This window comes from Stegostoma tigrinum, chromosome 12, assembly GCF_030684315.1.
Source record: "Stegostoma tigrinum isolate sSteTig4 chromosome 12, sSteTig4.hap1, whole genome shotgun sequence".
Taxonomy (NCBI): domain Eukaryota; kingdom Metazoa; phylum Chordata; class Chondrichthyes; order Orectolobiformes; family Stegostomatidae; genus Stegostoma; species Stegostoma tigrinum.
In genome coordinates, this window is record NC_081365.1 from 80,704,402 (window position 1) to 80,728,779 (window position 24,378).

General features: G+C 44.4%; 1 protein-coding gene across 3 annotated transcripts in view; it reads right to left on the bottom strand.

Annotated features, from left to right (window-relative positions):
* The window catches only part of epsti1 (epithelial stromal interaction 1), a 106,939-nt gene that overhangs the window by 18,825 nt on the left and 63,736 nt on the right, over positions 1-24,378 (bottom strand). For all 3 annotated transcript variants that reach the window (XM_059650050.1, XM_059650048.1, XM_059650049.1), the window contains exon 5: positions 12,395-12,552. In XM_059650050.1, the coding sequence (XP_059506033.1) occupies positions 12,395-12,552 (158 nt within the window). The remainder of the gene's footprint in view (positions 1-12,394; positions 12,553-24,378) is intronic.

Consider the following 24,378-nt stretch of genomic DNA (forward strand, 5'->3'; position numbering starts at 1 on the left):
CTGAAGGTTAACATACAGGTGCAGCAAGCTAACTTTGATTTAGACTTAGACTCCTGACAGTGTGGAAACAGGCCCTTTGGCCCAACAAGTCCACACTGACTCTCATAGGATCCCACCCAGATTCATACCCCTATAACCCACCTAATCTACACATCCCTGAACACTATGGGCAATTTTGCATGGCAAAAGGAACATTAAACTTTTATAGTAGGAGGAATTGAGTAAAGGATAGCTATCAGAAGTTGTTTTTGCTAGAGCATCGGACGGATACCTGATAGAAGTACATAAAATAAATAGAGGCTTGGATAGGGTGGATAGTTGGATGGAAATGTCAAATAATAGAGGGCATAGGTTTAAGGTGAGAGGAGAAAGTTTAAGAGAAATGTGTGAGGCAAGTTTTTTTTTAAAACATTGAGGGTTGTAGGTCAGATGGTAGAAACAGGTATGTTAGCAACATTTAAAGGCGTTGTTGGGAGGGATTCTGAGGGAGATAATTTACAAGCATTTGGAATGGCAACATGGATTTGTGCATGGGAAATCATGTCTCACTAATGTGATCGAGTTTTTTGAAGAGGCAACAAAGAAGATTGATGAAGGGAGAGAGGTGGACGTTGTGTTTCTTGACATCTGCAAGGCTTTTCACAAGGTTCTGCATGGTAGCTGATTCATAAAGTTAGATCGCATGGAATCCAGATGAGCTAGCCAACTGGATACAAAACTGGCTTAAAGGTAGGAGACAGAGGGTGGTGGTGGAGGGTTGCTTTTCAGACTAGAAGCCTGTGGCCAGCGTTAGGCTGCAAGGATTGGTGCTGGGTCCACTGCTTTTTGTCATTTATATAAATGATTTGAATGTGAATATAGGAAATACAGTTAATAAGTTTGCAGATGACACTAAAATTGGAGGTGGAGTGGACAATGGAGAAGGTTATGTAAGAGTACAACAGGACATTGATTCAATGGGTCAATGTGTTGAGGAATAGCACATTGACTTTAATTTAGATAAATGTGAGGTGTTGCATTTTGGTAAGGCAAAGCAGGGCAGGACTTCCACATTTAATGGTAGGGCCCTGGGGAGTGTTGCTGAACAAAGCATTCAACATGCTTGTCTTCGTTGATTAGCACACTGAGTATGTGATTTGGGTCATCATGTTGTGGCCACATCATGTTGGTGAGGCCACTTTTAGAATACTATAATTCAATTCTGGCCACCCTGCTACAGGAAAGATCTTGTTAAACTTGAAAGGGTGCAGTAAAAATTTACAAGAATGTTGCTAGGATTGGAGGGTTTGAGCTATAGGAAGAGGCTAAATAGGCTGGGCTATTTTCACTGGAGCATGAGAGGCTGAGGGCTGGCCTTATTGATGTTGAGAAAATCATGAGGAGCATGGATAGATTGAATAGCCAAGGCCTTTTTCCCAGGGTACGAGAGTCCAAAACTAGAGGGCATACGTTTAAAGTGAAAGGGGGACCTTTTCTCCCAGAGAGTGGTGCGTGTTTGGAATGAACTACCAGAGGAAGTGGTAAAGGCAGATACAATTACAGCATTTAAAAAGATATCTGAACGGTATATGAATAAGGTGGTTTGGGCCAAATGCAAATGGTCCTAGGTCAGTTTAGGATATCTGTTTGGCGTGGATGAGTTGGACCGAAGGGTCTGTTTCTGTGCTGCATAACTATGACCATACAACTGTCTGACAGACATGTGAAACAGGCAGTTTGGGAAGCTTGACTCATTCAATCCTGCTGTTGAAGACTAGGCCCAGCATGTGAAAAGAATGCTTACTTTTTTGCGGAATAATGAGAATGTGCAGGCAGTTTAGAATGGCATCGTGGTCAGCACATGGTGGGCCAGCACTATTCTATGTTCTGGAAGTTGTGAATGTAGAACTCAACTGTATAGGAGTTTGTTTTGACTGCACCTGGAATACTGTATTCAATTTTGGTCTCCTCACTCAAGGAAAAATATTATTGCCATAGAGGGGATTCAACGAAAATTCACCAGAGTTGCTCCACGGTTGGCGGGAGAGTCCTGTGGAGACAGATTAGGCAAATTGGGCTTATGTTGTCGAGAATTTTGAAGAATGAGAAACTGACAAAATACTTAAAATGGACAGACTATATAGATGCATTTCAAATGCTTCCCATGGTTGGAGAGTTCAGATCAAGGACACAATCTAAAAATAAATGTGATTCATTATGGCAGAGATGAGGAGAAATTGTTTTAATCAGAGGTTTGTGAATCATCAAAATTCTATGGAAGCTCAGATTTTGGTAATGTTTAAGGTAGAGATTGATAGATTTCTAATTTTCAGCAATGTACAGGCAAGGGGGTGGGTAAAAAAGCATTTTGTAAGCATTTCTGACATCAAGCTGTTATTTGGGAAGCTTGTTTCATTTGATCCTGCTGAAGACTGGGAGCAGTATGTGGAAAGAATGTGTGTTTTTTTTTCCTGGGCAAATGACATTGGGCAGAGGTAAAGCTACTAGTAATGGTCCTGTGATAATGGGAACTGCAGATGCTGGAGAATCCAAGATAATAAAATGTGAGGCTGGATGAACACAGCAGGCCCAGCAGCATCTCAGGAGCACAAAAGCTGACGTTTCGGGCCTAGATGCTCCTGATAGCTTGTGGATCCACAGTTTTTTTTAAAAATGTTATTAGAAATCTAGCCTTCCCTGAGGCACAAGATACTAAAGATACACCTTTTCAAGAATTTACTGGTTTTGCAAAGTCTCCAAGCCTCCTTTAATTCTGAGATGCTATCAATTTTACTTGGGAGCTTGAACCATGGAAATTGGTGTTGGGATTTTGAGGTTAAGATGACTGGCAGAGGCATCTGATTTTAGTTTAACCTTAAGTGAGGTGCTGAGAAACCATTTGATGTGTGGGATTAGTGATGTGACCCTGCAAAAGTGCCGATTATTTAGCAAAGACCAACTGACCTTCAGGTACTACAACTGGCTTTGTTAGAAAATGTGGTTAAGTGGAGCTTATGAGTTGCAGAGTATTCTAATGAAATTGGACACTTTTTACCAGGCTGACTGAGCTTCAGGAACACCACTTGAGGGAAGGTAACTGTAACTTCAGAGAAACTCTAGGACAGTCCACAGAAAAACCCCAAAACCAAGCCAAGCCTTGGCCACATGGTTAATTTTTTTGAGGATCTGGGCCAACAGGTCAATATAGTTGCTGCTGGAATGTGGGCTCATGATGGCAAAAGAATCTCAATAGGTGTGAATTGAGTAAGACACCTAGTGGGCTGGTATCCAAGAGAGTACACATGCTGGCAAGCCCTCCTATGTGTGGTTCGGAACAGTTAAATTGCTTAGCAACATCCAAATCAGAATCAAGTAGTTTAAATTGTCACCCAGATTTAATGGTGATTGATATTGGCTTAGATTACAGAACCAGCTGTTACCAAAATTTACTCGGACTCCAACGCTTAGGTTTACATAAAACCTTGGCCAGGCTGCGAACCTATACTGGGGAACCCCTACAACCTAAGGGTATAACTTTGAATCAGCTGGTTCTCGTGTGACTGGAACCAGTTACCACCGACCATTGTAAAGGTTCAGGCCCAAGCTTGATGGGGCAAAATTGGTTGAAAAAGATGGCTCAACATCTTGCAATTAGTAAATGGCTGCCCAAATGAAGTTATAATTAAACACAGATTTTCTAAGGACTGGAGATGGTTTAAGGAACAGTTGTTGGGAGTGATGAGTAAATATGTCCCTCTGAGACAGGCAAGAAGGGGTAAGATAAAGGAACCTTGGATGACGAGAGCGGTGGAGCTTCTAGTGAAAAGGAAGAAGGTAGCTTACATAAGGTGGAGGAAGCTAGGGTCAAGTTCAGCTAGAGAGGATTACATGCAGGCAAGGAAGGAGCTCAAAAATGGTCTGAGGAGAGCCAGGAGGGGGCACGAGAAAGGCTTGGCAGAAGGAATCCGGGAAAACACAAAGGCATTTTACACTTACGTGAGGAATAAGAGAATGGTCAAAGAAAGAGTAGGGCCGATCAGGGATAGCATAGGGAACTTGTGTGTGGAGCCTGAGGAGGTAGGGGAAGCCCTAAATGAGTTTTTTGCTTCTGTCTTTACGAAAGAATCGAACTGTGTAGTGAATGAAACCTTTGAAGAGCAGGTGTGCATGCTGGAATGGATAGAGATAGAGGAAGCTGATGTACTGAAAATTTTGTCAAACATTAAGATTGACAAGTCGCCAGGCCCGGATCAGATTTGTCCTCGGCTGCTTTGGGAAGCGAGAAATGCAATTGCTTCGCCACTTGCGAAGATCTTTGCATCCTCGCTCTCCACTGGAGTCGTACCTGAGGACTGGAGAGAGGCAAATGTAATTCCTCTCTTCAAGAAAGGAAATAGGGAAATCCCCGGCAATTATAGACCGGTAAGTCTCACGTCTGTCGTCTGCAAGGTGTTAGAAAGGATTCTGAGGGATAAGATTTATGACCATCTGGAAGAGCATGGCTTGATCAAATACAGTCAACACGGCTTTGTGAGGGGTAGGTCATGCCTTACAAACCTTATCGAGTTTTTTGAGGATGTGACTAGTAAGGTTGATGAGGGTCGAGCTGTGGATGTGGTGTATATGGACTTCAGTAAGGCATTTGATAAGGTTCCCCATGGAAGGCTCATTCAGAAGGTCAGGAGGAATGGGATACAGGGGAACTTAGCTGCTTGGATACAGAATTGGCTGGCCAACAGAAGACAGCGTGTGGTAGTAGAAGGAAAATATTCTGCCTGGAAGTCAGTGGTGAGTGGGGTTCCACAGGGCTCTGTCCTTGGGCCTCTACTGTTTGTAATTTTTATTAATGACTTGGACGAGGGAATTGAAGGATGGGTCAGCAAGTTTGCAGACGACACAAAGGTCGGAGGTGTCGTTGACAGTGTAGAGGGCTGTTGTAGGCTGCAGCGGGACATTGACAGGATGCAGAGATGGGCTGAGAGGTGGCAGATGGAGTTCAACCTGGATAAATGCGAGGTGATGCATTTTGGAAGGTCGAATTTGAAAGCTGAGTACAGGATTAAGGATAGGATTCTTGGCAGCGTGGAGGAACAGAGGGATCTTGGTGTGCAGATACATAGATCCCTTAAAATGGCCACCCAAGTGGACAGGGTTGTTAAGAAAGCATATGGTGTTTTGGCTTTCATTAACAGGGGGATTGAGTTTAAGAGTCGTGAGATCTTGTTGCAGCTCTATAAAACTTTGGTTAGACCGCACTTGGAATACTGCGTCCAGTTCTGGGCGCCCTATTATAGGAAAGATGTGGATGCTTTGGAGAGGGTTCAGAGGAGGTTTACCAGGATGCTGCCTGGACTGGAGGGCTTATCTTATGAAGAGAGGTTGACTGAGCTCGGTCTCTTTTCATTGGAGAAAAGGAGGAGGAGAGGGGACCTAATTGAGGTATACAAGATAATGAGAGGCATAGATAGAGTCGATAGCCAGAGACTATTTCCCAGGGCAGAAATGGCTAGCACGAGGGGTCATAGTTTTAAGCTGGTTGGTGGAAAGTATAGAGGGGATGTCAGAGGCAGGTTCTTTACGCAGAGAGTTGTGAGAGCATGGAATGCGTTGCCAGCAGCAGTTGTGGAAGCAAGGTCATTGGGGTCATTTAAGAGACTGCTGGACATGCATATGGTCACAGAAATTTGAGGGTGCATCCATGAGGATCAATGGTCGGCACAACATTGTGGGCTGAAGGGCCTGTTCTGTGCTGTACTGTTCTATGTTCTATGTTCTATCAAAGGCATCAAGACCACCTTACATGTTGACCAAGGTGCAATTCTATGATCTTTGTAAGACCTACCCAGTGCCATTTGCCTTGCATGCAAGAAATAGAGGCAAACACCAGGAGGCTGGAAAGTGAAGGAATAATCAAAACTTGTAGAGTTCATAGAATGGGCAGCACTGCTCATACTGATTGTGAAGCCCAAGGGGTTGGTTTGCCTTTGTGGGGATTTCATACAAATGGTAAACTGTTTCTCTCGGTTGGATAAATACCCAACCCATTGCATAAAGGGCTTATGTGCAAAACTGGCAGGTGGAAGTGGGAGTGGGGTGTAGTGTACTATCCTTCATGAAGCTGGACATGAGCCATGCATACCTACAATTATAATTAGATCAGGATTCACAGATGTATGCTACAATTAACACCCATAAGGGCTTGCACCTTTATACAAGACTGTCTTTTAGGGATCAGCCGTGCCACTTTCCAGCAGATGATGGAGAACATTTTACCAGGTTTACCCCACATCACTATTTATCTGGGTGACATGATAATAACAATAAAGAGCATGAGGACTTGGACAGAGTACTTAAATGTGCCTCCACAGCAAGTGAATGCCCTAGGAGGGGAAAATGTGTTCCAGGCACCCAAAGTGACTTACTTGGGCTACAGAGTCAATAAAACCAGGTTACACTCTTTGGAAGATAAAATGAGGGCAATCAAAGCTACCATGGTTCCCATGTCTGTACTGGAACTTGTGTCTTTCCTTGTGTTGGTGGAATTTCCATTACAATTTGTAACCTGGCCTCCTTCCTGGCATCAGCTACTGAAAAAGAATCTGCCTTGGAAACGGTCTCGTAGTCAAGATGTAGCCTTTAGGGAAGTCAAGAAGCAGCTGTTGCTATCTAAGGTGTGTCACATTACTATCCCAAGTGAGAGGTGGTGTTGACATGTGATGCCTCCCCATGCAGTACTGAGGTAGTGTTGACTCACCAATGGCCTAATGGAAAGGAATGTTAGAAGTATACTTTCCCGGACTTTGGCTAATGCCAAACAAAGATACACCCAAATAGATAAGGAAGGTTTGGTGGTAATCTTTGTGAGAAAGTTCCTCCAATACATTTTACAGAGTATGTTTTTAATCATAATGGATCTCTGACCCCTGCTAGGCCTGTCTCTTTAGGATGGTGCTTCATGTCGAATTCTGATTATGTACAATTACAAGTTGGAACACCACCTGGGAGGCCAAGTAGCAAATGTGGATGCCTTGAAATACCTCCCTCTGGCAGATATACTACCGGTGGTATCGCCACTAGCAGAGTCCATCTGTGACTGTGGTCACAAGAAGATACTGTCCTGGTGAAACCAACTCATGTGATGGTGATGTGGGAAACAAAAGGGCCATCACAACCAGAACTGAAACTTTTCTGGACCCATAGAGACAAGATCATAGCAGAAGACAGCATATTATTATGGACCGCAAGAATGATTGATTGTCCCGAGCAAAGGTCACTGCCAGATACTGGCTGAACTCCAAGGTCATCCAGGGATTTCCAAAATGGAAACATTGGCAAGAAGTTGTGTCTGGTGGGCAGGATTGGATACTGATATAGCTGTGTTGGTGCGGCAGTGCCCAGAGTGCCAATGAGGACAAATTACTGCCAGCAGCTCCCCCCTATTCAAGGGAATGGTCAAGTAAGTGCTGGACTCAGCCCTTTCATGGGCTCGGTTTTTAATCACTGTAGTTGCCCACTCTAAGTGGAAGTGCATAGAGCTCACCACTTAAACAGGGACAATGGTTGAAAAGTTGCAAACATCTTTTGCAATACACAAACTCCCAGAATTGTTGGTCACAGACAATCAGACATTTACCAGCAGGGAATTTGAGAATTTCCTAAAATAAAAATGATATTCAGCATGTAAGGACAGCTCCTTACCATTCATTGTCCAATGATCTGGCAGAAAGAGAAGTCCAAATTTTGAAGGCACATTTTAAGAAACAGTCTACAGCTTCAGTCAATACCAAGCTGTTCCTGTTCTTCACTTAATTACAGGGATGGCTCCAGCAGAGTTGCTAATGGGAAGAAGACTCCACACCAGGTTAAGCCTGATCTTTTTAGATTAGATTAGATTCCCTATAGTGTGGAAACAGGCCCTTCGGCCCAACAAGTCCACACTGCCCTTTGGAACATCCCACCCAAATCCATCCCCCTATAACCCACACACCCCTGAACACTATGGGTAATTTAGCATGGCCAATTCACCTAGCCTGCACATCTTTGGACTGTGGGAGGAAACTGGAGCACCCAGAGGAAACCCATGCAGACATGGGGAGAACGTGCAAACTCTGCACAGACAGTTGCCCAAAGCTGGAATCAAACCCGGGTCCCTGGTGCTGTGAGGCTGCAGTGCTAACCACTGTGCCGTTTCTGAATGGGGAGTATCAGGAATGCCAATGCTGTATATAAGACTCCTGTAACAGCAAGAGGCAGTTTACTTCAAGCAGTGAAGTTTGGTGTCAAAACCACAGGAATGGCTCTGCATGGGTGGGGGGCATGGTTGACACAAGGTCATGTCCCATAATGTACAAAGTTTGGTAGGAAAGGCCACAAAGCACATGGACTACATGAAACCTTGCAAAAGTAGCACAAGCAAAATATACCCGGCCCCTCAGAACGGCCAGAAAGGTTGTTGGAACTCATGGGTTCCTCCCCCTCCACCTAGTGAAAAAACCCAAGGGTGGGATGGATATGGCAGATGCTACCACAGGAAGAATACTGGCTGAGACCACCTCACACCCAGAGGGTCTAAGAGCCAGTATATATCACCAATATTCAAGGCAGAGTTGGAGGAACCAGACCAGGTGTGAAAGCACCCCCCCCCCGCCCCAATACAGACTGAGAGGGAAAGGGATAGTGATTGGAACAAGATCAAGCAAGTGGATTTTACAGAATAACGTCCATCATGGGATCAGATTAACAGCCCCAAGCAGGGTGTCCTGGCTCAGATACAAAGTGTCAGCATTAGGTTTATTCTAGGAGCTAGCTGAATCAGTGTCCTGTATTACGTACATCTAAATATGGAGAGACTAGGTGACTACATACTGGCCTTCATGGTGTTATTTCATGGACCTTCACTGATAATTGTACAACTCCTTAGATATCGAAGCAATGCATGTTCAAGTGCAGCAGGATCTAACAATATCCAGTTTTAGGCTGACAAGTGGAAAGTGACTTTCATGCTACACAAGGATCAGACCACAACCATCTCAAACAAGAGAAACTAACCATTTTCCCCATGAAATTCAATGATACTAATCAACACATGCCTGAATAAATACAATTCCTAATCAGCAAGCAGCTCAATGCCATCAGGACACCAACTGTTGACTGATCAGCACCATATTCACAAAGATCCACTCTTTTCACTACTGACACTCACTTTACACTTGGGTTCAAAATTCAAAATAGATCCCAGTGAGAGCGAGATAAAATGACAAGAGAAGTCAATTCGGTCATTGAACACTTTGGAATTCCATCAGCAATCTGCACTCTGGTTAGGGTTTAGGGTTGAACTAAGTGAAGAATGGGATTTGAATTGATAGCACCATTAGATTACAGAAGCAGAATTAGGCTATTCAGCCCACCAAGTCTGCTTCACCATTCGCTTTATGGCCGATTATATTTCTCAATCCTCATTCTCCTGCCTTCGCCCAGTAACCCTTGATCCCCTTACTAATCAAGAATCATTCTCTGTCCTAAATGCACTCTGTCTTCTGTGGCAATGAGATCCACAGATTCACAACTCACTGGCTGAATAAAATCGTTCCCGTTTTAGTTCTAAAGAGTTGTCCCCTCACTTCAAGTCAGTGACCTTGAGGCCTAGTCTCTAGCCATTTTCTCCACATCAACTCTATTCATGGCTCTCAGTATTCCATAAGATTCAGAAACTTAACCTCCTCATCTGTCTCGACTTGCCTGAGTACAGATTCAGAACCCTCAAAGCTCCTCACATGAGAAGCCATTATCCCAGGCTCATTTTTGTAAACTTCTACTGCCAAGACCAGAAAATCCCTCCTTAGATATGGGACCAAAACAGCTCAGTATTCAAAATGCAATCTGACCACAGGCTTGTACAGCTTCAGCAGTACATCCCTGGTCATGTATTCTAGCCCTACTTGAGATTCTTTATAGAACATAGAACATTACAGCACAGTACAGGCCCTTCGGCCCTCGATGTTGTGCCGACCTGTCATACCGATCTGAAGCCCATCTAACCTACACTATTCCATGTACGTCCATATGCTTGTCCAATGATGACTTAAATGCACCCAAAGTTGCCGAATCTACTACCGTTGCAGGCAAAGCGTTCCATTCCCTTACTACTCTCTGGGTAAAGAAACCACCTCTGACATCTGTCCTATATCTTTCACCCCTCAATTTAAAGCTATGCCCCCTCGTGCTCGCCATCACCATCCTAGGAAAAAGGCTCTCCTTAACCACCCTATCTAACCCTCTGATTATTTTATATGTTTCAATTAAGTCACCTCTCAACCTTCTTCTCTCTAATGAAAACAGCCTCAAGTCCCGCAGCCTTTCCTCGTAAGACCTTCCCTCCATACCAGGCAACATCCTAGTCAATCTCCTCTGCACCCTTTCCAAAGCTTCCACATCCTTTTTATAATGCGGTGACCAGAACTGTACACAATACTCCAAGTGCGGCCGCACCAGAGTTTTGTACAGCTTCACCATAACCACTTGGTTCCAGAATTCGATCCCTCTATTAATAAAAGCTAAAACACAGTATGCCTTCTTAACAGCCCTGTCAACCTAGGTGGCAACTTTCAAGGATCTGTGTACACGGACACCAATGAATAATAATATCACATTTGTCTTCCTAACTGCAAGTTGAACCTGCATGTTAACCTGAAGAAGTCCAAATTCAGGATTCTCTTCGTCCCTTCATGCTTCAAACTTCTGAAGCCTTTTCCCATTTAGAAATTAGTCTACACCTTTTTTATTCTTCCTACAAAAGTGCATAACCGCTCTCTTTTTCCACATCTTTGCCCTGGTGGATGGAATACGATGTGGAAAAAGAGAGAGATCTCCTAGTCTGTCTAAGTTCTTCTGCAGCCTCTCCACGTCCTCAATACTTATCCCTTCAGCTATCTTTGCATCAACTGCAGACTTAGAAAGAATACTCTCCTTTCCTTCACCAGATGATTAATGTATTATAATATGAATAGTTGTGGTCCCAGCACTGACTGCTGTGGAACTCCACTAGTCACTGGTTGTCACCATAGCAAAGACCTTATTAGCCCCACTCTCTTCCTTCTGCCGGTACTGTGCCCCGACACCACGGGCTCTTTATCTTAATTAGCAGCCTCTTGTGCAGCACCTTATCAAAGACCTTCTGGAAATCCAAATATATCACATCCACCGGCTCTCCATTGCTTGTCACAACCTCAAAGAATTCTAACAAATCTGTCTGGCATTACCTCCCGTTGATGAAGCCAAACTGTTTTAGCCTTATTTTACCATGCTCATCTAAGTACTCTGCATTCTCATTGTTATTAACGGACTCTTAAAATCTTATCAATACCTGAAGTCTGGCTAACCGAACTTTGTATTCTGGTCTTCTGCCTCTCTCCCTTCTTAAACATTAGCTATTTTTCTAATCCTCGAGGACCCTCCCTGATGGCAATGATTCTGCAAAGAACACCACCAATGCTACCACAATCTCCTCAGCCATCTCCTTCAGAACTTGGGGGTGTAGTCCATCTGGGCCCAGTGAATTTATTTGCGTTCAGACTTTTCAGCTTCCCAAGCAACTTCTCCTTCGTGACAACCACTGCACTCATCCCTGTCCCTTGGCTCTTGAAGTTCTGAGCACAGCCAGAGATATGATGACTGAACTGGTATATTCATAGGATAATACTGCATGGAAATGGGCCCTTAGGCCCAAACTGGTCCGTGCTGACAATGGTGCCCACTCAGCCAGTTCCAATTACCTGCATTTGGTCCATAACCCTCTAAACTCTTCTCATGCATGTATCTATCCTAATGTTTTTTAAATGTTGCTACTGTACCTGCCTCAGTCACTTCCTTTGGCAGCCCATTCCATATACACACCAGTCTCTGCGTGAAGTCGTCGCCCCTCAGGTCCTTCTCAAATCTCTCTGCTCTCATCTTAAACCTGCGCCCTCCAGTTTTCAATTCTCCAGCCCTGGGAAAAAGACTATATGCATTCATCCTATCTATGCCCCTCATGATTGTATACACTGCAGTAAGGCACCCCTCATTCTCCTACATTCCAAAAAACAAACTTCTGCCGTTCTCTTCTGCCATTTCCACAATTGCCTGAACACGTAATGGGGTAAATGGGAGGTAATGATTATGTAGTCAAACAGAATGCTACAGAAGCTGACAGCCACTAGTCTTCACCATTCAAGCATTGTCCGAGTTTGAATGGGCCTCTCAAGGTGACACTGTCCATCAGCTAAACCCCAGCACATTCAGCTGAACATCACAAACCACTTTTGGGGATGGGACTGGTATTAGGTTCCCACAGGTCCCCTGAGGATTTTGTTTGACAGCTTCAAAAGTATCAAATGTCTGTTGCAGTATGAAGCTGGCTGTTAAATCTGAAACTCACTGCTGGTGTTCTGCTTGGAGCTGAGTTTTTCTCTGTGCCTCCTGTTGTCTCTGCTTCTCCAGGAGCTTAGTGGCTTTTTCTCGCTGAATCTCCTTCCTCTTCTGATATTCGAGCTCTTCAGCTTCTTTCCGTTTGCGATTATAGTCTTCTTTCTTAGCCTGCAGAAGGAAAAAAGCAGTTTAATATGAAATGTTCAATCTGGGCATGAATTAGGTGAAAAGGGTACAGGCTCCTTTTGTGATACAGGAGTGAGAGGTGGCTGTGGGTATGTATGAGCATCCTTGATGTGTGTAAAAGGTATTGGCGTATACAGTTTTGGACATAAGCATACAGAATGGGTGAGGGGCACAGGCTGTGTGGAATTTAGAGGTACTGGCTAATTGTGAAATATTGGAGTAAGAAGTGCATGAGATACTGGGGAACGGGTGAGCATGCGATACAGGGCAAGCCAGATATTAGATATTGGGGTGCAGGCTGAATGTGGATATTGGGGACATGTTAGCTTTGGGATTTTTGGGTCTGGCTAGATATGGGATACTGCAGGAAGTGGTTAGCGAGAGAGATGGAGTTCAAGCTGGATGTGGGATAGAGGGATGAAAGCTGAATATGTGATATTGAGTTGGAGACTGGCAATGTGGTACAGATCTACAGGCTGGGAATGGTTTGTAGGGTGTGTGGGGGTGACCCACACCTGTCCAAAAAAGTGACCTGTTCCTGCCTATACTAAATGGCCCATGCCTGCTTGCAAAATGGCAGACAGAAACTACGTAAAACTAAACATCCTGCTCGCACAAAACATAACGGTACCATTGAACAGGACTACTCCAAGATCAGTAAAGGGGCCCTGCAAGCAATCATCTTAGATAGGTCTGATAAAAAGATAGCTAAGGATAGCCAAGCAATGTATTCCAGCTTCATTAATGAAATGAGACAGTAAGGGCTGCAGATGCTAGAAGCTAGAGTCAATAAATGTGGAGCTGGAAAAGCACAGCTGGTCAGACAGCATCTGAGGAGCAGGAAAGCCAATGTTTCCAGCTGAAACCCCTCATCAGGACTGGGGAAGGGGAGTCCAGAAATAAAGAGGGAGGGTGGTAGGGCTGGGCGAGAGTAGGTGAGATGGAGATAGTTGGATGCAGGTAGGTGGTTATTGTGGTTGGTCAGTGGGAAAGGTGGAGATGATAGGTGAGTCAGGAGATGGACAAGTTGGGGGTGGAGAAATCTTTAAGCCCATGAAGTCAATATTAAGGCCAACGAGTTATTACCTCCCAAGGCAAAATATCAGGTGTTGTTCCTCCAGTTTATGTTTGGCCTCACTCTAATATTGGAAGAGGACAAGGATGGACATGTCACCTGGGGAGTGGGAGGGGGAGTTAAAGTGGATGGCAACAGGGAGGTCAGGTTGGTTGGTGTGTGCAGAGCACAGGTGCTCTGCGAACCAGTCCCCTAGTCTGCGTTCCTTTGCCGACCCCTTCTCCCAACTCCAGCAAACTCCATCTTCCAGGACACTCCGTCTTGGCCACCTAAGCTCCCTCAACCTCTTCATCTCCAACAGCGACAGCAACATCAATCACCAACTCTCTGACATTTCCTGCTATCATCCCCTCAATCATGACCCCATTTCTGATCATCGACAACACCATCACCTTGGGATATCTCCTATCCATAGCCTTCAACCTGATAATTCCCCAATCCTGCCTCTATCTCCTTCCCAAAATCCACAAACCCGACAGCGTCAGTCCGCCCACTGTCTCTGCCTGCTCCTGCCCCACTGAGCTCATCGCCTCCTACCTCGACTCCATTCTCTCCCCTTTGTCCAGGAACTCCTCACATTTGGGACATGACCCAGCCCGCCATCTTTTCCAAAAGTTTCAATTCCCTGGCCCCCAATACCGCATCTTCACCACGGATGTTCAGTTCCTGTAGATCTGTATTCCCCATAAGGATGGCCTAAAAGCCCTCCACTTCTTTCCTCACTTGGTGAAACTAGTTCTCACCCTCAACAAATTTTTCCTTTGATTTCTTCCATTTCCTGCAAGCACAGGCATGGCCATATACACCCGCACGGGCCCAAGCTATGCCTGTCTGTAAGGTTTTGGAGTAGATATGCCTGCCTCTTTGTAGTGGAGATGATGTGGAGGTGCTGGTGTCTAAAATTTGATGTTTATTTGAAGATGAGAAGTGGAGGCGTGGGTAAGATCTTGATGAGATCATTGATAATGTGTTGAAGGCAGAGAAGAACATGGCATTGTTTCTCCACTCCTCAGCAGTGGTGTGACCCTTTGATCTTTTCCGTATAAATTCTGTGTTTGATATCACCTCTCTCACCAACATCTGAAGTATGAGTGAGGTTCTGAAAGCTTGTGTTTACAAATAGTTCAAACAGGTTTATAACCTGGTGTCATGTGATTTGTGACCTGGCCTCTTAGTGGGACTCGTGGAACAGTCCTTCATCAATAACCACAGCAGCACTGTCGCTCATCTCTTCCTCTGCCACATTAATGACTGTATTGGCGCTGCCTTGTGCTCCTGCGAGGAACTGAACCTTTCATCAACTTAGTCAACGCCTTCCACCGTGCCCTCAAATTCTCAGGTCCATTTCTGACACCTCCCTCCCCTTCTTGGTCCTCTCTGTCTGTCTCCAGTAACCGACTCACCACCGATATCCATTTCAAATCCACTAACTCCCAAAGTTACCTCCACCATACCTCCTCTCGCCCATCCTGTGAGTATAGGATAGAATTTTTACAATTCCTCTGCTTCCGCTGCATCTTCGCCCAGGATGAAGCGGTCTTCTCTGGGACTTTCCAGATATCCTAGTACTTTAGGGACCATAGTTCCGCCTCCTGTTATTAAGGAAGCCCTCAACCGAATCTGCCCCCTTTTCCCATCGTTCAGCCCTCAAACCCTCCTCACCCCCCCCCCAACAACAGTAAGGAGAGAGTCCACTTAATCCTCTCAAATCACCCCATCAACCTCCTAATACAACGCGTTGTCGTCTGACATTTCTGCCACTTAATCAGACCCCACCACCAAAAAGATATTCACACCTGCAGCCCTGTCCACTTTCCGCAGGGACTGTTCACTCTTACTCCCTTATCAGCTCCACACTACCCCCCAACCCCCCAACTCCTCCCCACAACTGGTATCTTTCCCTGCAACTGCAGGAGGTGCTACACCTGTCCTCTCACTTCTGTTAAAGGCCCCAAACAATCCTTCCAAATCTGGCACTTCATCTAATCTCATCTACTCCATCAGTTGCTCCAGTGTGGACTTCTCTATAGCAGGGAGACCAGACGCAAACTCCGGGACTCGTTTGTATGCACCAACCAGCCTGACCTTCCGGTTGCCATGCACTTTAACTATGCCCTCCCACTCCCCTGGTGACAGTCCATCCTTGGCATCCTCCACTGTCAGAGTGAGGGCAAGTGTAAACTGGATGAACAACACTGATGCTTACAGCCCTTATTGACTTTACCTTGTTAACTTCACCAGCTTCAACATCTCTCCATCTCCAACCTATCCACTCCGCCCTTCCTACTGACCAACCACAATAACCGTCCACTGCATCCAACTATCTCCATCGCGCCTACTCAGTCCCCTCCCTCTCCCCAGTCCTATTGAAGGGTTTTAGCCCAAAACATCAACTTCCCTTCTCCTCAGATGCTGTTTGACCTTCATTTATGAAAGGATGATTGTCCCAGTAAATGAATAATACCAGGCAGGAATCTCAGCCTAAGAACCAGCCAAATTAACTCCCTAAGCAGCTGCAAATGCTGCTAAAATTATTTTGTAGTAAATAGTTTCTTTGAAGTCACTTGCAATATTAAGAAATGGGTTGCAGTTAAAGATTCTTCAGATAATCATAGAAGTAGGTTTCAACATAAAGGAAACATACAACCAAAGTATAATACAAGCATTCGGAAAAAAAAATACTTAAACCTAGATGTAAAAGTTAATTAGTCTTAAGAAATGCCTTATATGCTGAACAATATGGATTGTTCACAGCCCATTAATTACAAAGTGCTAACAGTATAAGTAGCTGCATAATTTTACACGTTATAACTAACTTTATAACAGAAATTAATCTTATTGCAATTTGTTGAACTTTTACATATATAATTGAGACAGAGGAATAAGTGAATTTGATAAAGATAAGCACATGAAATACAATTCAAGCTCTCCTCAGAGATAAGGAAGCCTGAGACAGATCTGATGGAGTATAGTCAATAACTTAGGAATGTGAATGAATAGGATGTATAGAAAGGTCCCAAGGCCTGGGGACTACAATGTCTGTGAAATGCCACAAAATCATGGGAAGGTGGGGCTAATATAGGAATGCCCATCATTGATTAGTTATCCCACGGAATTGGGTGTGTGGTTTAAGGGGGAAGGACAGTGACAATGCTGTACTTAATCATTGTAACACAAAATGAATAAGAATGCTGCATTTCGCTGTGAAGATCAGGGTGTGTAATTGATTGCTCTTCTGATCTGAGCCAAAGATTAAGGGGAAAAATTGCTTACTCATGTTGAGACCAGACTTGGGGAAGATCCTTTGGCTTCTTTCCCTGCATCAACCGGTTTCTGCTTGAATAAAAGTCTTCCATGTGCCTGAATCCTGCCCAAGAGCTTATGGTAAAGAGGGGACCATGAGTCCTGGTGCCAGAGAGTGTGGGTAAGGAGTCACTGGAAGTCTTGGACACCAGTGAATTGTGAAAAACGAAGAGTGAGGCATGGTGCCTTCATCACAAAAGCCATGTGGTAAAAAAGGAATTGAAAATCCTTGGGCAAAAAATAGTAACAATGAATAGAAGCAGGCCTAGTTGGGAGGGAATCTGGCAGAATGGCAGAGAAGGACTGGGGAAAAACCGACTGGGATCCAGACCAGTCCATGCGCAGACGGTGTTTTAAAACAAAAGCCAGAGACCAAGTGCAGTAGCCATAAGTGAGAAGGAGAGACAGGAAGACCTACTCTGCTAGTTCACTGAAATTTGTAGCAGGGTTAACTCTGTGGTCTGGTTTGAATGCACCTTTGCTCGTTGGTTGCTAATGTCATCTTGTGCAACTTGTGTGTTTTTGTTCCCTGGATCTTCAGATCTAGGGGAGGCATTGAAGCTAATCTGCATTTTGGGAATGTACAGTGATTTAAAAGTGTAGTGTGCCAGGGTAAGTCTGGGACTTGAATGGTTAATGCGATGTCAGTTTAGGAAACTGTCAGTGGTTGTGCTAAGCACAAGTCTGCAGTGAAATGTTGATTTAAAAAGTTGGTTTGTAAAGCTTGGTAAAAATGTAAGATAACAAGGTGTGGAGCTGGATGAATACAGCAAGCCAAGCAGCATCGGAGCAGCAGGAAGGCTGACATTCCGGGCCTAGACCCTTCTTCAGAAAATGTTTCTGAAGAAGGGTCTAGGCCCGAAACATCAGCCTCCCTGGTCCTCTGATGCTGCTTGGCTTGCTGGGTTCATCCAGCTCTACACCTTGTTATCTCAGATTCTCCAGCATCTGCAGTTCCTGCTATCTCGGTAAAAATTTACCTTTTTTTAGAATTGGCTCTATGTTGTCTTTGAATTTTGTAAATTTTGATTTCAGAAATTACCATGTTTGGAATTTCATTTACTGGCCAGAAATGAACATCCAAATACTGTTTTAACACAAGTGAATCTTTAAGAATGGATGATAAGATTTGCTCCTCTTAAATGTATTGTGATGCAAGAATATGCAAACAGTAGGAAATTTGGAATCTTGGAAATGCAATTCTCTTTGAACAAAATTCTAATACTACGTTCTAAAATCTCAGATATTTGATAGATGAATTAGAAAAAGTAAACTTAATAGAGGTGTTTTATTTCTTAAAAACTGTAACATTTACTTTCTTGCAGGACAGGGAAATGATGGATGATGTAATTATGTGTGAGTTTATACCCCACTTCCTTTTTACATCTGTAGATCAATACTAATATTAACCCATTCTGCTTGACATAGAATGGATGGATACTTTTAGAAATTAAGTTCATGTACGATGTCATTTTACTGTTCTTGGGTGAAGTAATCTGTGGATAGAGCACTGGTTGATTAAAAACAACATCACACACAAATTAATAAAGTACTCAGTTGGGCTATTAAGGCAAAAAAACAACCAAGGGAATAGTAAGAAACTAGCAGCAGTTGTCACAGGGAGCACAAACAGACAGGGAGCCTGCCCAAAACAACTAAAGGAGAGAGTGTTTCACGTGCAATAAGGGAAGACATTTTGCCAAACATTGTCCTAGTAAAACCATTAATTGTGAGAACTGTGGGGGGTGGGGGCGGTGAAATAAAACTACTGGTTTCTCTCCCATCCACCCCCTGACCCTGGGAAGCAGGCACGGACAGGGACCAATACAGAAACAGGGAAATCCCAGCCGGTTGCTGCTGGCAACAGATAGTAATGCAAGCCAGCTGTAGAATTCCACCAGAAAGAAAAAAAAAGTTACTGTTAAAGGGGTAAGGCATCTCCTAGGACTATTTAACTATTGCAGCAGCTCTGTAGAAAATTACAGCAAACTAGCCAGATCCCTATGAGACCTTACCAAAGTCAGGGGGTGGGGGCTAGCTCATAGAAGATTGCATGGGGACCTGAGCAGGAGACAGCCTTTGTCAATATCAAACAGACTCTGGCTCCTGCACCAGCAATAGGACTCCCTGATCTGAAAAAGCCTTTTCTTCTCTTTTGCAGAGAAAGCAATGGCAATCAATCCACAGTACTGTTAGAGTTTTGGAGACAAGCTCCGGTCTGTGGGATACTACTTGGGAAAAATAGATCCGGTCACGAGGGGACAACACTTGTGTGTTCGAGCCATCCAATTCGCTACCTAAGCACTAATGACATCCTCCCCCTTGACACAACCAGGGATGATGATATTATGCTCTCCACATAGCATAGTCCAGTTATTGGAAGCTGGCAAATTGTCTTTACGCTTAGTCAGCATGTCAAATGGGAAGCTGCACTGTTGTCAGGAGACAAACATGTGCAAGTGGTTATAGTTACTAGGGAGAACCCAGCAAACTATGTGAATCAGGAAGGAGAGCCATATGATTGTATCCCCTACTTATGGAGCAGGAAGAGAAGAGACAAGGTCGAGTTAATGGCTCTTCCTTACAGGGGCCAGATGTGAATTGCATGGTTGTAGATGGAGCACAGAAGTATTATGATTGTGATGCTTGGACAGGGTGGGCCGTGGTTATTTGAAAGAGGCTTTTAGCAGGAGAGTGGACAGAAGGATGTTACTCCACCCAGGTAGCTGGACTAAAAGCACTTACTGCAGCCCCGGAGTTAGGGAGAGGACAAAGGGTTAACATCTACACAGACAGTAGGAGTGTCCAGTGTGTTCAGGAGGGTTTCCTGACACAGTATGACGAAGGGCCGACACGAGGCGAGGCCACATTGGATCTGGTACTGGGTAATGAACCAGTCCAGGTGTTACATTTGGAGGTAGGTGAGCACTTTGGTGCTAGTAACCACAATTTGATTACATTTACTTCAGTGATGGAAAGGGATAGATAGATATATACCAAAGGGCAACAGTTACAGCTGGGGGAAAAGGCAATTATGAGGCAATTAGGCAAGATTTAGGATGCATAGGATGGGGAAGGAAACTGCAGGGGCTGGGCACAATTGAAATGTGGAGCTTGTTCAAGGAACAGCTACTGCGTGTCTTTGATAAGTATGTACTGTCAGGCAGGGAGGAAGTGGCCAAGCGAGGGAACCATGGTTTACTAAAGAAGTTGAATCTCTTGTCAAGAGGAGGAAGGAGGCTGATGTAAAGATGAGGCGTGAAGGCTCAGTTAGGGTGCTTGAGAGTGACAAGTTAGCCAGGAAGGACCAAAAGAAAGAGCTAAGAGGAGCTAGGAGGGGACATGAGAAGTCTTTGGCAGGTAGGATCAAGGAAAACCCTAAAGCTTTCTATAGGTATGTCAGGGATAAAAGAATGACTGGAGTAAGATTAGGGCCAGTCAAAGACGGTAGTGGGAAGTTGTGCGTGGAGTCCAAAGAGATGGGAGAGACGCTAAATGAATATTTTTTGTCAGCATTCATAAAGGAAAAATACAATGTTGTTGAGGAAAATACTGAGATATAGGCTATTAAACTTGACGGGATTGAGGTTCATAAGGAGGAGGTGGTAACAATTCTGCAAAGTGTGAAAATAGATAAGTCCCCTGGGCCAGATGGGATTTACCCTAGGATTCTCTGGGTAGCTGGGGAGGACATTGCAGAGCCTTTGGCTTTGATCTTTATGTTGTCATTGTCTACAGGAATAGTGCCAGAAGACTGAGGGATAGCAAATGTTGCCCCCTTGTTCAAGAAGGGGAGTAGAGACAGCCCTGGTAATTATACACCAGTGAGCCTTACTTTGATTATGGGTAAGATGTTGGAAAGAATTATAAGAGATAGGATTTATCTTGAAAGGGATAAATTGATTAGGGATAGTCAACACGGTTTTGTGAAGGGTAGGTCGTGCCTCACAAACCTTATTGAGTTCTTTGAGAAGGTGCCTAAATTGGTAGATGAGGGTAAAGCGGTTGATGTGGTATATATGGATTTCAGTAAAACGTTTGATAAGGCTCCCCACGGTAGGCTATTGCAGAAAATTTGGAGGCATGGGATTGACGGTGGTTTAGTGGTTTGGATCAGAAATTGGCTAGCTGTTATGAGACAGAGGTGATAGTCGATGGGAAATGTTCTTCCTGGAGTTCAGTTACTAGTGGGGATCAGTTTTGGGGCCACTGCTGTTTGTCATTTTTCTAAATGACCTGGATGAGGGTGTAGAAGGATGGGTTAGTAAATTTGCAGATTACACTAAAGTCAGTGGAGTTGTAAATAGTGCGGAAGAATGTTGCAGGTTACAGAGGGACATTGATAAGCTGCAGAGCTGGGTCGAGAGGTGCAAAATTGAATTTAATGTGGAAAAGCGTGAGGTGATTCACTGTGGAAGGAGTAACAGGAATAGAGTGTACTGGGCTAATGGTAAGATTCTTGGTAGTGTGGATAAGCAGAGGGGATCTCTGTGTCCATGTGCATAGATCCCTGGAAGTTGCCACCCAGGTTGATAGGGTTGTTAAGAAGGTGTACAGTGTGTTAGGTTTTATTGGTAGAGAGATTGAGTTTCAGAGCCATGAGGTCATGTTGCAGCTGTTCAAACTCTGGTGTGGCCACATTTGGAGTATTGCGAACAGTTCTGGTCGCCGCATTAATCGGAAGGATGTGGAGGCATTGGAAAGGGTGCAGAGATTTACCAGAATGTTGCCTGGTATGGAGGGAAGGTCTTATGAGGGAAGGTCTTATGAGGAAAGGCTGAGGGACTTGAGGCTGTTTTCATTAGAGAGAAGGAGGTTAAGAGGTGACTTAATAGAGACATACAAGATGATCAGGGGATTAGATAGGGTGGACAGTGAGAGCTTTTTCCTCGGATGGCGATGGTTAGCATTGGGGGGGGGGGGCATAGCTTTAAATTGACGGATGATAGATATAAGACAGATGTCAGAGGTAGATTCTTTACTGAGAGAGTAGTTAGGACGTGGAATGCCCTGCCTGCAACAGGCATGTCGCCAACTTTAAGAGCATTTAAATGGTCATTAGATAAACATTCAGATGATAATGGAATAGTGTAGGTTAGGTGGGCTTCACATTGGTTTCACAGGTCGGCGCAACATCGAGGGCTGAAGAGTCTGTACTGCGCTGTAATGTTCTATATTCTATGTCTTCAGTTTAGTCCATGACAACATGATGGCATGGGCAAGGGGAGGTTAGGTTACCTCGAGTGATAGTGCAATTCAGCACGAGGGCTTAGTCAAAGACCTAGTGGCCACAGCTACTGAACTGAAGGAAGCAGCAGTGACCTACAGCAAAAGCACACAAAGATTCCGACACCAGACCAAAGAAGAAACAACTATGCAAAAGCAATGTTCGAACAGGAAGTGATGACAGAAGCTGTGAGAGAACAAGAAGCCAAAGATAATAAATGGAACATTTTAAATTTACAAGCAGCAGCTAGCTCGGATGAAAAAGCAGGATAGATTAAAGACAGGGCAGTGTTAGGACCAGATGATATTTGGAGAAAGGAAGTCAAAGTGGTAGCTCCCACATTCTGCCAACAGAACCTAAGCAAAGTTTACCATGGCTTAGCACTCATAGGGAGGGATAAAATGATGATGCTGATATCTAATTGCTGGTGGTGAAAAGACATGGCTAGATTTTGCCAGAGATGCACTGCATGTGTTCAGACAGAACCAGGACAGGGAATTAAAATCAAAATCAGCCATCAGCTCTGTCCACATGGATCATGACAACACCTTTAAATGGATTTTGTTTCTGCTGATGGGTGAGTCCAGAACCAGGAGGACACAGTTTAAAAATAAGGGGTAGGCCATTTAGAACAGAGTTGAAGAAAAACTTCTTCACCTAGAGAGTGGTGAATATATGGAATGCTCTGCCCCAGAAGGCAGTGGAGGCCAACACTCCAGATACTTGCAAGAAAGAGATGGATAGAGCTCTTAAAGATAGTGGAATCAAGGGTTATGTGGATAAGGCAGGAACAGGATACTGATTGTGGATGATCAGCCATGATCATAATGAATGGTGGTGCTGGCTTGAAGGGCCGAATGGCCTACTCCAGCATCTATTGTCTATTGATTTTATAGGACCACTCCCACAATAAGAAATTCTGCCTGATCATGGTCGACCAGTTTACCAGATGGGTAGAAGCTTGCCCCACAAAGAACTGTACTGCAACTTCTATGGCAAAAACACTGGCAGCTGAAATAATATCTAGGTGGAGATCTTCCTTACAACTGGACTCAGACCATGGGACCCACTTTACAGCAAGTACCTGAAGAAGGCATGTAAACTTTGGGACTAAGGTATCAAATCCCCTACCACCCGAGAGAGCTCGGGCATGAAGAGAGAATGAATAGAATGCTGAAAAATGCTCTGACAAGGCAATGATAGAAGGGGTTAAATGGGTCTGTTATCTACCAGCCATTCTGATGGTCCAGAAGGCAATGGAGTTGGGCAACAAGGTGGCTGAGATCTCTGGGGATGTCCCAGGACCTAATCACTAGGGGAACAGAATGGACCAACAGCAAGGGACAAGTCTGGGATTACATGAAATCCTTCTGTAAGCATTTACACATACTTCACAGACAGGCACAAGACCAGCAGCTCGTCAAGGACTGCAAGTCTGAGTGGCTGCCCAGGACAAACAGAAAATGCCAGCCCCAAGATCAAGGGTCCTCGTGAAAATAATCCCAAACAAGGGAGCCTTGTCCCCTGATGGGAGGGGCCTCATGAGGTAATATGACCAGGTAACAGAAGCATACTTATTATTAAAAACAGAACTGGTAATCCTACACAGTTAAGGGTACGTAAGTGTTAATAGTGTAACAGTCCAGCCTGCTAGTCTGGTAAGCTCGCTCTCTGTCTGTCTTTCCCTGTTGGAGGTTTTAAAGTGCCCTCATCTGTGAGCACCAACAAACAGCAGGAACAGGATCCTTGACCCCAGGATGACAACCGGGGTAGATTAAGATTGCACGTAAATTTGTGTGATATGGTTGCGCGGTGAAAACTTTAAGAATATTGCTGAAATTAGCATAAGTATGAAAATGTTAAGTGTCTGTGAGCTTCTCAATGCTGATCTCATCAAGGGTGATAGGGGAGTAGAGAAGAGAGAGTTGAACACATTTTTATACTTATCTTGCATGTATCAAAAAGACATAACATGTCCAGTTACTGGGTCTGTACACATATCCTCCTCATACATTGTAACGGAGAGACACCAGTGTGATCCCTTTTAACACCTCGGACCTAGCTGAATGGGTATGGAGGCAGAATAGTTCAGGGCAGAGGGATAGAGACGGGTGGCCTACCAATGGTGAGAGGTACTTAGTAAGGACTGATTGAGATAGAGCACAATGGAAACCAGCAGGATATAACCTGGCCACTTTTGCAG